Source organism: Etheostoma spectabile, chromosome 9 (genome assembly GCF_008692095.1).
Source record: "Etheostoma spectabile isolate EspeVRDwgs_2016 chromosome 9, UIUC_Espe_1.0, whole genome shotgun sequence".
Taxonomy (NCBI): Eukaryota; Metazoa; Chordata; class Actinopteri; order Perciformes; family Percidae; genus Etheostoma; species Etheostoma spectabile.
The window spans coordinates 33315277-33328265 of record NC_045741.1 but is presented as its reverse complement, the minus strand read 5'-3'; the positions used below and the strand labels follow the sequence as shown (position 1 = coordinate 33328265).

Sequence of the window (12989 nt, the reverse complement as noted above, 5' to 3'; positions counted from 1 at the left end):
ATTCGTCTGAACATCCCTCCATCTTCACACCTGTCTGTCCTCTTTCTTCCGTCTCTTTTCATCCATCCATCTTTCCTCCTAGACTAAGAACCAAACTAACTTCCTAATCTCTTTTTTTCATTTCTTTCTCTCACCTCTCCATCATCCCTTCATCTTCCTTAATGTTTCAACATCCTCGCATCTTCTTTCCATCCTCCTTTCTCTCTTCATCCATCCATCATTCTTCTAACCGCCCTTGAAACACTTCCATCCCTAATTCCTCCATCGTTCTTTCCATCATTCGATCTCTCCATCACCCCTCTCTTCTTTTATTACACCTCTAAACATCCCTCCGTCCATATTTACATCTTTCCGTCTTTTCACTTGTTTCCGTTCCCTCCATCATTCTTTTAAAAACAATCTTCCATCTTCCTTTTTCTAGCTTTCTCCCTGTAGTCATCCCTCCATCATGCCTGTTACATTTAAACTCTCGTCTCTCATTTTCATCTACATCCCTTTTTCATTCCTGCAGTCAATCCTCCATCCTTCTCCTTTCCTGTCATCACACCTTCCATCTTTTAATTTGTATCACTCCATCATCCCTTCATCTTCCTTCATGCTGCGTCTGAAGATCCCTGCTCTTTCTTTCCATCCTCCATCCTTCTTTTCCCTGACATCACACCTCCCATGCTTTTGTTGTGTCGCTCTGAACATCCCTCCATCATCCCTTTATCTTTTTCCACACCTCTTTATTGTCTTCTATCAGTCAGAATTGTCAGAAAATGGTTCGTGTAGTCACTCTTCTTCCCTCCTTTTTCACTCCATCTTTTTTGTCTTCTTGATTGTCTTTCTCTATCATCTCTCCCCCGTTATCATTCATCTGTCTTCTCTCCCTCCGTGAGGTTTCAGACCCCTCCGTCCTCATCCCTTTATCATCTTTCCACACATGTTATTATCATTTTATTTTCCATCATCCTTCCCCCCCCCAGACTTCTCCATCATCTCCTTTCACCCTCTTTCCATCCTTTCATCGTCCAACGTAAACATCTCTTCATCCACCCGGTCTGTATCCCTCTGTCATCCCTCCATCTTCTGATATGTCCTCCTGTCCCTTCTGCATCATGATATTTACTCTTATTATTTATGAACTAATGCAACGCGGGAAGTTATGGGCAGTTTATTTGGTTTTGCAAAGATGATGAAGATGGAGGGAGAGGATGAAGATGGAGGGAGAGGATGAAGATGAAGATGGAGGGAGACAAATAAGATGAAGATGGAGGGAGAGGATGAAGATGGAGGGAGAGGATGAAGATGAAGATGGAGGGAGACAAATAAGATGAAGATGGAGGGAGAGGATTAGATGTAAGGGAGATGATGCAATGATTTAGCAGAGATGAAGATGTAGGAGAGATAGATGTAGAGATGATGACGATGTAGGGAGATATGAAGATGTAGGGATATAAGACAGACGGAGGGAGATTTAATATGGAGGGACATGATTTAAGATGAGAAGATGAAGAAGATGGAAGGAGATGAAGATGTAGGGAGATGAAGAAGATGTAGGGAGATGAAGAGGATGGAGGTAGATGAGGTAGATGGAGGGAGATGAGTAAGATAAAGATGGAGGGAGAGGATGAAGATGGAGGGAGAGGATGAAGATGGAGGGAGATGAAGAAGATGGAGGGAGATGAAGAAGATGGAGGGAAATGATGAAGATGGAGGCAGATGAAGAAGATGGAGGGAGATGAGGAAGATCAAGATGGAGGGAGAGGATGAAGATGGAGAGAGATGATCAAGACGGAGGGAGATGAAAAGGATGAAGGGAGATGAAGAAGATGGAGATGGAGTCCTCTTGTACTTGGCAAAGAGCGTTGGAATCAATGTGTGGAATCAATCATGTTATTTTGGCGAATTATAGAGAATATTGATATAGGAAAACATGAAGACAACATGAGGGATATCTGTCTGTCTGTCTGTCTGTCTGTCTACCTGTCTGTCTGTCTGTCTACCTGTCTGTCTGTCTACCTGTCTGTCTACCTGTCTGCCTGTCCTGCCTACCTGTCTGTCTGTCTGTCTGTCTACCTGTCTGTCTGTCTGTCTACCTGTCTGTCTTTCTGTCTTTCTGTGACTAACCGTCTCTCTGGTGTTGATGATCCATCTCTGGCGCTGTGATCTGATTCTTCAGCATGGTTTATTCATGGCGTCGCCGGGCTCCGAGCAAACTGTACCGGGGGGGGGGCCAAGGTGTTGGATAATTACAGATGATTACACAACACAACACATCCTGCATTTCAGACTAATTGCAGGCTGAAAAAGGTAATTCGGTTTATAAATAACTCTCATTTTGGAATTAGGACTCATGATGACATACAAAACATCACGCTCTGGGTTACTTCTGTGATGTTTTTAGTTCAGACTTCATTTCCCATCAGCCCCGCTGTGTCCTGCCCTCTTCTCCTCCCGCCTGAAGAGGAGCGACATGTTAGATTATTTCATTCTCACCCTCCTCTTATCCCTAAGCAATGACACAATGCTTTTATTTTGAAAGGCCGGGCCCTCTTCCTGTTTTGCGCAGCAGATTTCCCTCCAAATTCTGAGCTTTTGGCGATAAAATGAAACCTCATTATCATCAAACACATTACAACGTTGTAGCAGCGCTCCTTGGGGGACAGAACCTAGCAAAACCCACCCTAACGCAGAGGTAAGTTTGTTTTTAGTTAGGAGAGTTCCTCTGGGGGACAGACTATGCAACGCAATCACTAACAGGGACGTGTTGTTTAGAGTGGCCTCTGTGGACACAGGGAATATGACAACACCCATCACTAACAGGGACGTTGTAGAGCGTCCTCTGGGGACAGACTATGCAACGCCATCACTAACGGGACGTTTGAGAGCGTCTCTGGGGACAGACTATGCAACGCCATCACTAACGGGACGTTGTAGAGCGTCCTCTGGTGGACAGACTATGCAACGCATCACAACAGGGACGTTGTAGAGCGTCCTCTGGTGGACAGACTATGCAACGCCATCACTAAGGGACGTTGTAGAGCGTCCTCTGGGGACAGACTATGCAAGCCCACATCATAACGGGACGTGTTTAGACGGTCCTCTGGTGGACAGACTATGCAACACCACCACTAACAGGGACAGTGTGTAGAGCGTCCTCTGGGGGACAGACTATGCAACGCCATCACTAACAGGGACGTTGTAGAGCGTCCTGTGGACAGACTATGCAACGCCATCACTAACAGGGACTTGTAGAGCGTCCTCTGGTGGACAGACTATGAACACCATCACTAACAGGGACGTGTTTAGAGCGTCCTCTGGTGGACAGACATGCAACGCCCATCACAACAGGGACGTTGTTAGAGAGGTCCCTTGGGGGACAGACTATGCAAGCCCTCACTAACAGGACCTTGTAGAGCGTCCTCTGGTGGACAGACTATGCAAGCCATCACTAACAGGGACGTGTAGAGGTCCTCTGGTGGACAGACTATGCACGCCATCACTAACAGGGACGTTGTAGAGAGCTCTTGGTGGAGGACGACTATGCAACGCCATCACTAAAAGGGACGTTGTAGAGCGTCCTCTGGTGGACAGACTAGCAACGCCATCACTAACGGGGCGAGTGTAGAGCGTCCTGGTGGACAGATATTGCAACCCACCACTAACAGGGACCGTTGTAGAGGTCCTCTGGTGGACAGACTATGCAACGCCATCACTACCGGGACGTGTAGAGGTCCTCTGGGGACAGACATGACAACGCCATCACTAACAGGGACGTTGTAGAGCGTCCTCGGTGGAACGAGACTATGCAAACCATCACTAACAGGGACGTTGTAGAGCGTCCTGGTGGACAGACTATGCAACGCCATCAATAACAGGGACGTTGTTAGTTAGCGGTCCTCTGGGGGAGACTATGCAACGCCATCACTAACAGGGACGTTGTAGAGCGTCCTATGGTGGCAGACTATTGCAACGCCATCACTAACAGGGACGGTAGAGAGTCCTCTGGGGGGACAATATGCAGCGCCATCACTAACGGGACGTTGTGTAGTAGCCGTCCTCTGTGGGACATGACTATGAACGCACACAAACGGGACGTTGTAGAGCGTCCTCTTGGGGACAGATATGCAAGCCATCACGAACGGGGACGATGTAGAGCGTCCTCTGGGGGACAACAATATGAACGTCATCCTAACAGGACGTGTAGAGCGTCCTCGGGTGGACAGGATATGCAAACGCAACCATCACTAACAGGGACGTTGTTAGAGCGTCCTAGAGTGGACGACTATGCAACGCCATCACTAACAGGGAGGTGTAGAGAGGTCCTCTGGTGGATATACGACTATGCAAAGCCAGCACTAAACAGGGGACGTTGCTTAGAGCGCATCTGGTGGACCAGACTATGCAACGCCATCACTAACAGGGACGTTGTAGAGCGTCCTCTGGTGGACAGGAAGTGTCTTCTGCTTTCTGTTTTCTGGAGGATGAAAGTCAGTCGGAGTGAGCGCTCCTTGCTCCCAGACCAGGGTTGTTTTGGCGTGTGCGTGCTGCTGATTGGCTGTCAACGTTGACTCAGCCAATCAGATGCGAGGACCGAGCCGCTGTGGGAACATTAAAACTTCATAGGAACGCCGACTTCCTGTCCGCCGAGAACTGAATGTAGGACACATCTCAGCGTGAGGGGACGGATCATAGACACGTCCACAGCTGGTGGCTGCTCGCTCACGCCGCCCTCACCAAGATGGCCGCCGGCAGGGGCTGGGAAATGGGACATCGCCATGGTGATTAATGGCTGAATGAGACACGAAGGAGAGAGATCAATGATCAGAGGACAGAAAATACCGTAAATCCTCTAATAATGGCTTTTGATCACCTCAATATTTCGTTGTATATCATCAAAAGTTGCACTCCTGCACAACGTCCGACTGGCCAAGTTTAATAATAGGCAACGTTTCGGTACTAGACTGCAAATGGTGTTGCATTCTGGGTAGCCATCTTCTGTAGAATCAACCAATCAACCACATCCATATGAAACCAGGCATCATTACACAGCATTCATTCATAAATCCATTAATATAGATAGATCTTAAACTGCAATATAACACCCTATAGTAACCATTATATATGTGTGTGCGTGTGTGTGTGTGTGTGTGTGTGTGTGTGGTGTGGTGTGGCTGTGTGGTGTGAAGGTCGGGATACAGGGATTATGTACAACACTTACGTTTAATATGTTTATAAACAAATTTAGGTTCAGTTGATGTTTATGGGAAAGGACAAATAAATCCAACACACTAAACCCTCGCCACAGTGTTGTCGTGGCAACCACACACTTGGAGAGAAGCGGCGTGAGCGACACACACACACACACACGGAACAGCACACACACACGACAGCCACACACACACCACCACACACACACGAACACACACACGACTGCACACACACACACACACACAGAAACACGCACCACCACACACACCATGCACACACACACACAGACACACACAGACAGACAGCATGCACATTCACTCAGACACACACAACAGACACACAACACCAGACACACAGACACAAACGCACCACCAGCGAAGGAGAGACACACAGACCACACACTCACAGACATCACACACCACACAACACAACACCACCACACCACGCATGCATGCCATTCACTCAGACCACACACACACACACACAAACACACACACAGACAGACACACACACACACACACACACACACACACACTGCTCTCTGGTCGTCTCACTCAATAATTGATCAACCTTGAGGCTGTTGCCGTGACGGAGACGCAGAGCGAGGACGAGAGACGCGTCCTGTGTCCTGTGTCCTCCACTGGTCGGTTTCAGGTTCCTCAAACGTCTCCGTCTCTCCTCCACCTGTTGACCTTTTGACCTCCTGGCGTCCAGCCGGTTCAGCTGCAGACAGTCACACACTCCGTGCAGACAAATAAAAGCTGGATGATTGTAGTTTTTACTCACTGAGGCGGAAACCCTCTGATTGGCCGGTTTGAACCTCAGGGGGCGGGGCTTCAGATGACGCCAAAATGAAAAGCATGATTTAAATGAGGATTTTCAAAGATTTTATGGAGTTTGGTTGGGGGGGGCGAGTCCAAAACAGTCTTAGAGGGTTTCAGTCTGCTGGAGGATTCATTGTGGCAAGTGACCTCTGTTGTATAACTCATTGTCACAAACACACACACACACACACAAACACACGCACACACACAAACACACACACACACAATTCATAGCAAAAACACACTATAGCCTATATAGCTGCAGGGCTAACAGGCTAACAGTCTAAGATGCTAACACTACTGAAAGGGTTATCTAACCTGTGTGTGTGTGGTGTGTGTGTGTGTGTGCGTGTGTGTGTGTGTGTGTGTGTGTGTGTGTGTGTTTCTTGGAAACATGAGAGGATCAATCACATCTTCCTGTCTCCATAGCAACTGCATCTTCCTCCTCATCCGTCCGTCCTTCTCACTTTCTTTCCTGCTTTGTTTTGTTTTTTATAATAGAGTTGTTGTTTTTTCATTACTGTTCTCGCCTCTTCCACCACACACACGCACACACACACACCACCACACACCAACACACACCACACACACTGTCTTTAATCAGAGCGTGTCCATAACTCGTGCACACATGTCGGCTCAGGTGTGTGGGCGTTCTAAACACACACACACCACACTTTTACTCTTAGCGCTCGTTAGTTTGATGAGAAACCTTGACATCTGCCTACACACACACACACAACACACACACAGACACACACACACACACACACACACACACACACACACACACAACACACACGACCCACACCACACCACACACACACACAGCACAGACACACACACACACCACACACCACAGACACACACACACACACACACACACACACAGAACACACACACACACACACACACACACACACAGACACACCACCCACAAACACACACACACAACACACACATACACCCACACAACACACACACACACCACAACACACACACACAGACACAGAAAGACCCCACGTGACACACACACACACACACACAGACACACACACACTCATACACACACACACACAAGGCGACTCAAAGTCTCCTTCAGCGTCAGGTCTGGAGTCTTGGTCTCCCTTGTGGACCCTCTCGGGACTCAGGTCCAGCCCCGGACAGACCCTGAACGGGGGGTTTGCGTCAAGAGCCTCAGACCAAGGGTCAGTTAAAACTCAAATTAAAACTCTTTGTTTTCGTCTCGTCGGGTCGGTCTTCCTCTCTCGTCCCGCATTAAGAATCAAGGTTTTTCTCTCACTATCGAGACTTTGAAAGCTCGTTTCTCTCTTTGATCTCTCCGGTTTGTTTAAAACATAAAACATTTTATTTTGTTTTTTTTGTGTTTTTTCCTTTTTCCAGAAAGTCAGCGAGAAGGTCGGCGGAGCGGAAGGAACCAAACTAGACGATGACTTCAAAGAAATGGAAAAGGTAAATCAGTACCTAGGTAAGGACTACTAGCCAGTCAGAAGCAGAGTATGAAGCCCGCCAGTACCTAGGTAAGGACTACTAGCCAGTCAGAGCAGAGTATGGGCCTACAGTACCTAGGTAAGGCTACAGCCAGCAAGCAGAGTATGAGGCCTGACAAGTACCTAGGTAAGGCTATAGCCAGTCAGAAGCAGATATGATGGGCCCTGACAGTACCTAGGTAAGGACTACTAGCCAGTCAGAAGCAGAGTATGAGGGACCTGACAGTATCTATGGGTAGGACTACTACCAGACAGAAGCAGTCATACTCTGCTTCTGACTGGCTAGTAGTCCTTACCTAGGTACTGTCAGGACCCTCATACTCTGCTCCTGACTGGCTAGTAGTCCTTACCTAGGTACTGGCCCTGTCTTGCTCTCTGCCAGAAAGTGAATGAATGTATTTCCCAGAACGTTGAACTATTATTTGTTTTTTTAATCTATTAACATGTAGATGTACTCATCATCGTTCAGTAGGTTTGTGTCTCACCGTGTCCCTGATGTGTCTCACCATGTCCCTGATGTGTCTCACCATGTCCCTGATGTGTCTCACCATGTCCCTGATGTGTTTCCTCTGCAGAAGGTGGACGTCACCAGCAGAGCGGTGTTGGACATCATGACCAAAACTACAGAATACCTACAACCGAATCCAGGTATCCATCACACAGTAAGACCGCCTCAGCAGTACAACATATACTGTATATAAACCTCATGTTGTCCTCATATTGTCCCCATGTTGCCCTCATGTTGTCCTCATGTTGTCCCCATGTTGTCCTCATGTTGTCCTCATGTTGCCCCCATGTTGTCCTCATGTTGTCCCCATGTTGTCCCCATGTTGCCCTCATGTTGCCCTCATGTTGTCCCCATGTTGCCCTCATGTTGTCCTCATGTTGTCCCCATGTTGCTCATGTTGCCCCCATGTTTTCCTCATGTTGTCCTCATTTGCCCCATGTTGTCCTGCCCAGTTGCCCTCAATGTTGCCTCCATGTTGTCCCCATGTTGTCCTCATGTTGCCCTCATGTTGTCCTTGTCCCTCATGTTGTTCCCATGTTGTCCTCATGTTGCCCTGTTGCCCCATGTTGCCCTCATGTTGTTCGTGTTGTCTCATGTTGCCTCTTTCTCGTGTTGTCCATGTTGCCCTCATGTTGTCCTCTTGTCCCCCTCTGTTGTCTTATGTTGTCATCATGTTGTCTCATGTTGTCCTCATGTCGCCCTCATGTTGTCTCGTTGCCTCATGTGTCATCATGTTGTCCTATGTTGTCCTATATCAATGTTCTTTTTAATCCCAAATAACATGATTGATTCCAACGCTTTGCCAGTACAAATCTCTACTTCATTAATTTTGGTCTTATTCTATTTTAGCATTGTAAAACAAAGTGAAGTGTGTTGAAATAGTAGTGATAAAGTGTGCCATATTCCAGTCTGTGATTATCATCAACACTCCATTCCTTTAATTTTAGTCTCAATAATTCTAATTTCTGCTTTTCTAACTCCAACATCAGGATAATTTCCTATAATGGTTTATTGGCCATAAACTCCAACAATAACTGTAAAACTAAAGTTAATAAAAGGGACAAACATGGGAAAAAAGGGACAAAAACGTAAGAAAAAATTAAAAACATCGACAAAAAGCGTCAACACAAGTGTTGATTTTCAATTTGGACATAAAGACGACACGAGGGATTTCAGAAAATTGGGTTTTAAATTGTCCCCAAAAAATACGACGTTCTTCACGTGTAATATATAAATGATGAGTTCACATGAAAAAAGTGACAAAAATTTTAAAAAAAAAAAAAAAAATGTCCCAGAAAACACAGAAAAAGTCGGAAAAAGTGACAAAGAACTTCGGGAAAAGTGATAAAAACACGGAGAATAAAATAACGTGATTGATTCCAACGCTCTTTGCCAAGTCTCTACTCTACTTTCTACTTTCATTAATTTTGGGGCGTCTTTTCTGGGTTTTTCACATGTAATATAAATGAGTTCACTACATTTTATTATTTGATTTTACGGCATTTGAAGAATTCTTTTTCTATTTATAAGAGAACGTTGAGAAAAGTGACAAAAATGTCAAAAAAATACATCAAAAATGTCCCAAAAAGCGCAGAAAAATTTGGAAAAAGTGACAAAAACACAGAGAAAAGCAGCTCTAGTGTCTTTAGGGTGAATATTGAGTTTTGACCCAGAAAAACCTAAAGTTGCACACACACACACACACACACACACACATCCACCCTCCTTCTATTTCTATTTCTTCATATCTCCACCGGGTTATTTACACACTTTGTGTGCCACTGTCACAGAATTTTCCCTCAATAAAGTTATTTTGATTGTGACCCCGTGTGTGACCGTCCTGGCCGCTCCGCAGCCTCCAGAGCCAAGCTGAGCATGATCAGCACCATGTCCAAGATCCGGGGCCAGGAGAAGGGACCCGGGTACCCGCAGGCCGAGTCCGTCCTGGGGGACGCCATGCTGAGGTTCGGACGCGAGCTGGGGGACGAGTCCAGCTTCGGTGAGTGGGACGGACACGGTTCATATTAATAATAATAATAATAATAATAATAAAAGGTAAATCAGTACCTAGGTAAGGACTACTAGCCAGTCAGAAGAGAGTATGAGGGTCTAAGTATGAGGTATAATAATAATAATAGTAATAATAATAATGTAGACTTTATTAATCCTGCTAGGGGAAATTACAATTGACACTCTGTTGTTATTACACACATTACACTCAAGCTTTAACACACACATACACACACACACACACACACGCACACACACACACACACACACACACACGGACACAGATGGAGGACACATCACTTTGGAGAACACCTACGATTCGGAAGATGTCTCGTTTGTATCTAGGAAAGTTCCTATTAGGGTTGCACGATATTGACAAAATGTGATATTGCGATATAGATATTCATTTTTATATTTTTAACCCTCATGTTGTCCCCATGTTGTCCCCATGTTGTCCCCATGCTGTCTTCATGTTGCCCCCCTGTTGCCCTCATGTTGCCCTCATGTTGTCCCCATGTTGCCCTCATGTTGTCCCCATGTTGTCCTCATGTTGTCCTCATGTTGTCCCCATGTTGCCCTCATGTTGTCCCCATGTTGTCCTCATGTTGTCCTCATGTTGTCCCCATGTTGCCCTCATGTTGTCCTCATGTTGTCCTCATGTTGTCCCCATGTTGTCTTCATTTTGTCCTATATAAATGTTCTTTTTAATTCCCCAAAATAACATGATTGATCCCAACGCTCTTTGCCAGGTACAAATCTCTACTTTCATTAATTTTGGGTCTTATTATATTTTATAGCATTGTAAAACAAGTTGAAGTGTGTGTCCCGAAAGTCCCAAATGAAAGGGGACGCCCCACCTCCAGGTCCCCTTTAGCTCCCTCACCTGGATCTCCTTGAGGTCTTTGTCGTGCAGGTTCTGCAGCGGGTCGATGAAGTTCGCTTGACCTCCATGTCCAGAGCGTCCTTCACCTCGCCGAGCTCCTTCATCGCCTCGCTGGCGTCGATCAGGGCCTGGCCTGGGGGGGGGGGGGGGGGGGGAGAGAGGGGGGGGGGGGGGGGGGGGGGGGGGGAGAACATACATAATGAGAGAAAAACAAAAATATGTAGAGAGAGAGACAGAAGAGAGAGAAAGGAGTGGGGGAGAAGGAGGGAGAGAGAGAAGGAGGAAGGAGAGATGGAGGGAGATAGGTGGGAGGGAGGGAGAGAAATCCAAATACAGCGAGAGACAGGGAGAGAGAGAGAGGAAGAGTGCGAGGGAGAGAGGGAGAGCGAGTGAGGAAGCGAGAGACAGAGGAAGAGAGAGAGAAACATACATATGGAGATAGAGAGAGAAAGAGAGAGAGAGACAGAAGGAGAGAGAGAGAAAGGGAGGAAGCGAGAGATGGAGGGAGAAAGGTGGGAGGAAAAGAGAAATCCAAAAATAGCGAGAGAGAGTAAAAGAGAAAAGAGAGAGAGGGTTTGAGAGAGAGAGAGTGAGAGAGAGAGAGTGAGAGAGAGAGAGAAAGAGAAAGAAAGAGAGAGAGAGAGAGTGAGAGAGAGTAAAAGAGGAAAGAGAGAGAGGGAGTGAGAGAGAGAGTGAGAAAGAGAGAGAAAGGGAAATGTATATAATGAGAAAGAGAGAGAAATATATGATGATATATGTGTAGAGAGAGAGATGGAGGGAGATAGGTGGGAGGGAGAGAGAGAAATCCAAATACAGCGAGAGACAGGGAGAGAGAGAGAAACATACATAAATAGATAGAGAGAGAAGGAGAGAGAGAGAGAAGGAGAGAGAGAGAAGGAGGGAGAGAGAGAAAGGGAGGAAGCGAGAGATGGAGGGAGAAAGGTGGGAGGAAAAGAGAAATCCAAAAATAGCGAGAGAGAGTAAAAGAGGAAAGAGAGAGAGGGTTTGAGAGAGAGAGAGTGAGAGAGAGAGAGTGAGAGAGAGAGAGAGAGAGAGAAAGAGAGAGAGAGAGACAGAGTAAAAGAGGAAAGAGAGAGAGAGAGAGGGTTTGAGAGAGAGAGAGTGAGAGAGAGAGAGTGAGAGAGAGAGAGACAGAGTAAAAGAGGAAAAGAGAGGAGAGTGAGAGAGAGAGTGAGAGAGAGAGTAAAAGAGGAAAGGAAGAGAGGAGAGAGAAAGAGAGAGATAGAGGAGAGAAGAGAGAGAGGATAGAGCGAGAGAAGACAGCGTAAAGAGGAAAGAAGAAGAGAGAGAGAGAGAGAGATAGTGAGAGAGAGAGATAAAAGGGAAGAGAGAGAGAGAGTGAGAGAGAGAGAGAGAGAGAGAGAGAGAGAAAAGAGAGAGAGACAAGTAAAAGAGGAAAGAGAGAGAGAGAGTGAGGAGAGAGAGAGAGAGAGAGGAGAGAAGAGGACGAGTAAGAGAGAGAGAGAGAGTGAGAGAGAGAGTGAGAGAGAGAGTAAAAGAGGAAAGAGGAGAGAGAGAGGAGAGAGAGAAAGAGTGAGAGAGGAGAGAGAGAGAGAGAGAGAGAAAGTGAGAGAGAGAGAGAGAGAGAGAGAGAGAGAGTAAGAAAAACCCCCACTCATTCATTTACATGTTTATGACATGAATACTGATTTTAGATGTAGAGGAGTTGGTTTGGGACCCGGAGAGTCGCCGGTTCAAGTCCCCATAGCGTGTGTGTGTGTGTGTGTTGTTGTGGTGTGTGGTGTGTGTGTGTGTGGTGTGTGTGTGTGTGTGTTGTTTGTGCGTGTGTGTGTGTTGTGTGTGTGTATGTTGTGTGTTAAAGCTTGAGTGTATGTGTGTAATAACAACAGAGTGTCAATTGTAATTTCCCCTAGCAGGATTAATAAAGTCACATTATTATATTACTATTATATTATTTACCTCATACTTAGACCCTCATACTCTCTTCTGACTGGCTAGTAGTCCTTACCTAGGTACTGATTTACCTTTTATTATTATTATTATTATTTTATTATATGAACCGTGTCCCGTCCACTCAC

General features: G+C 46.2%; 1 protein-coding gene across 1 annotated transcript in view; it reads left to right on the top strand.

Moving 5' to 3' along the window:
* Positions 1 to 7394: 7394 nt before the first annotated feature.
* LOC116696237 (endophilin-A1) overlaps positions 7395 to 12989 on the top strand; it is an 11749-nt gene continuing 6154 nt past the window's right edge. The window contains exons 1-3 of the mRNA XM_032527066.1: positions 7395 to 7490; positions 8104 to 8176; positions 9892 to 10035. Of these exons, the coding sequence (XP_032382957.1) occupies positions 7482 to 7490; positions 8104 to 8176; positions 9892 to 10035 (226 nt within the window). The 5' untranslated portion in view covers positions 7395 to 7481. The remainder of the gene's footprint in view (positions 7491 to 8103; positions 8177 to 9891; positions 10036 to 12989) is intronic.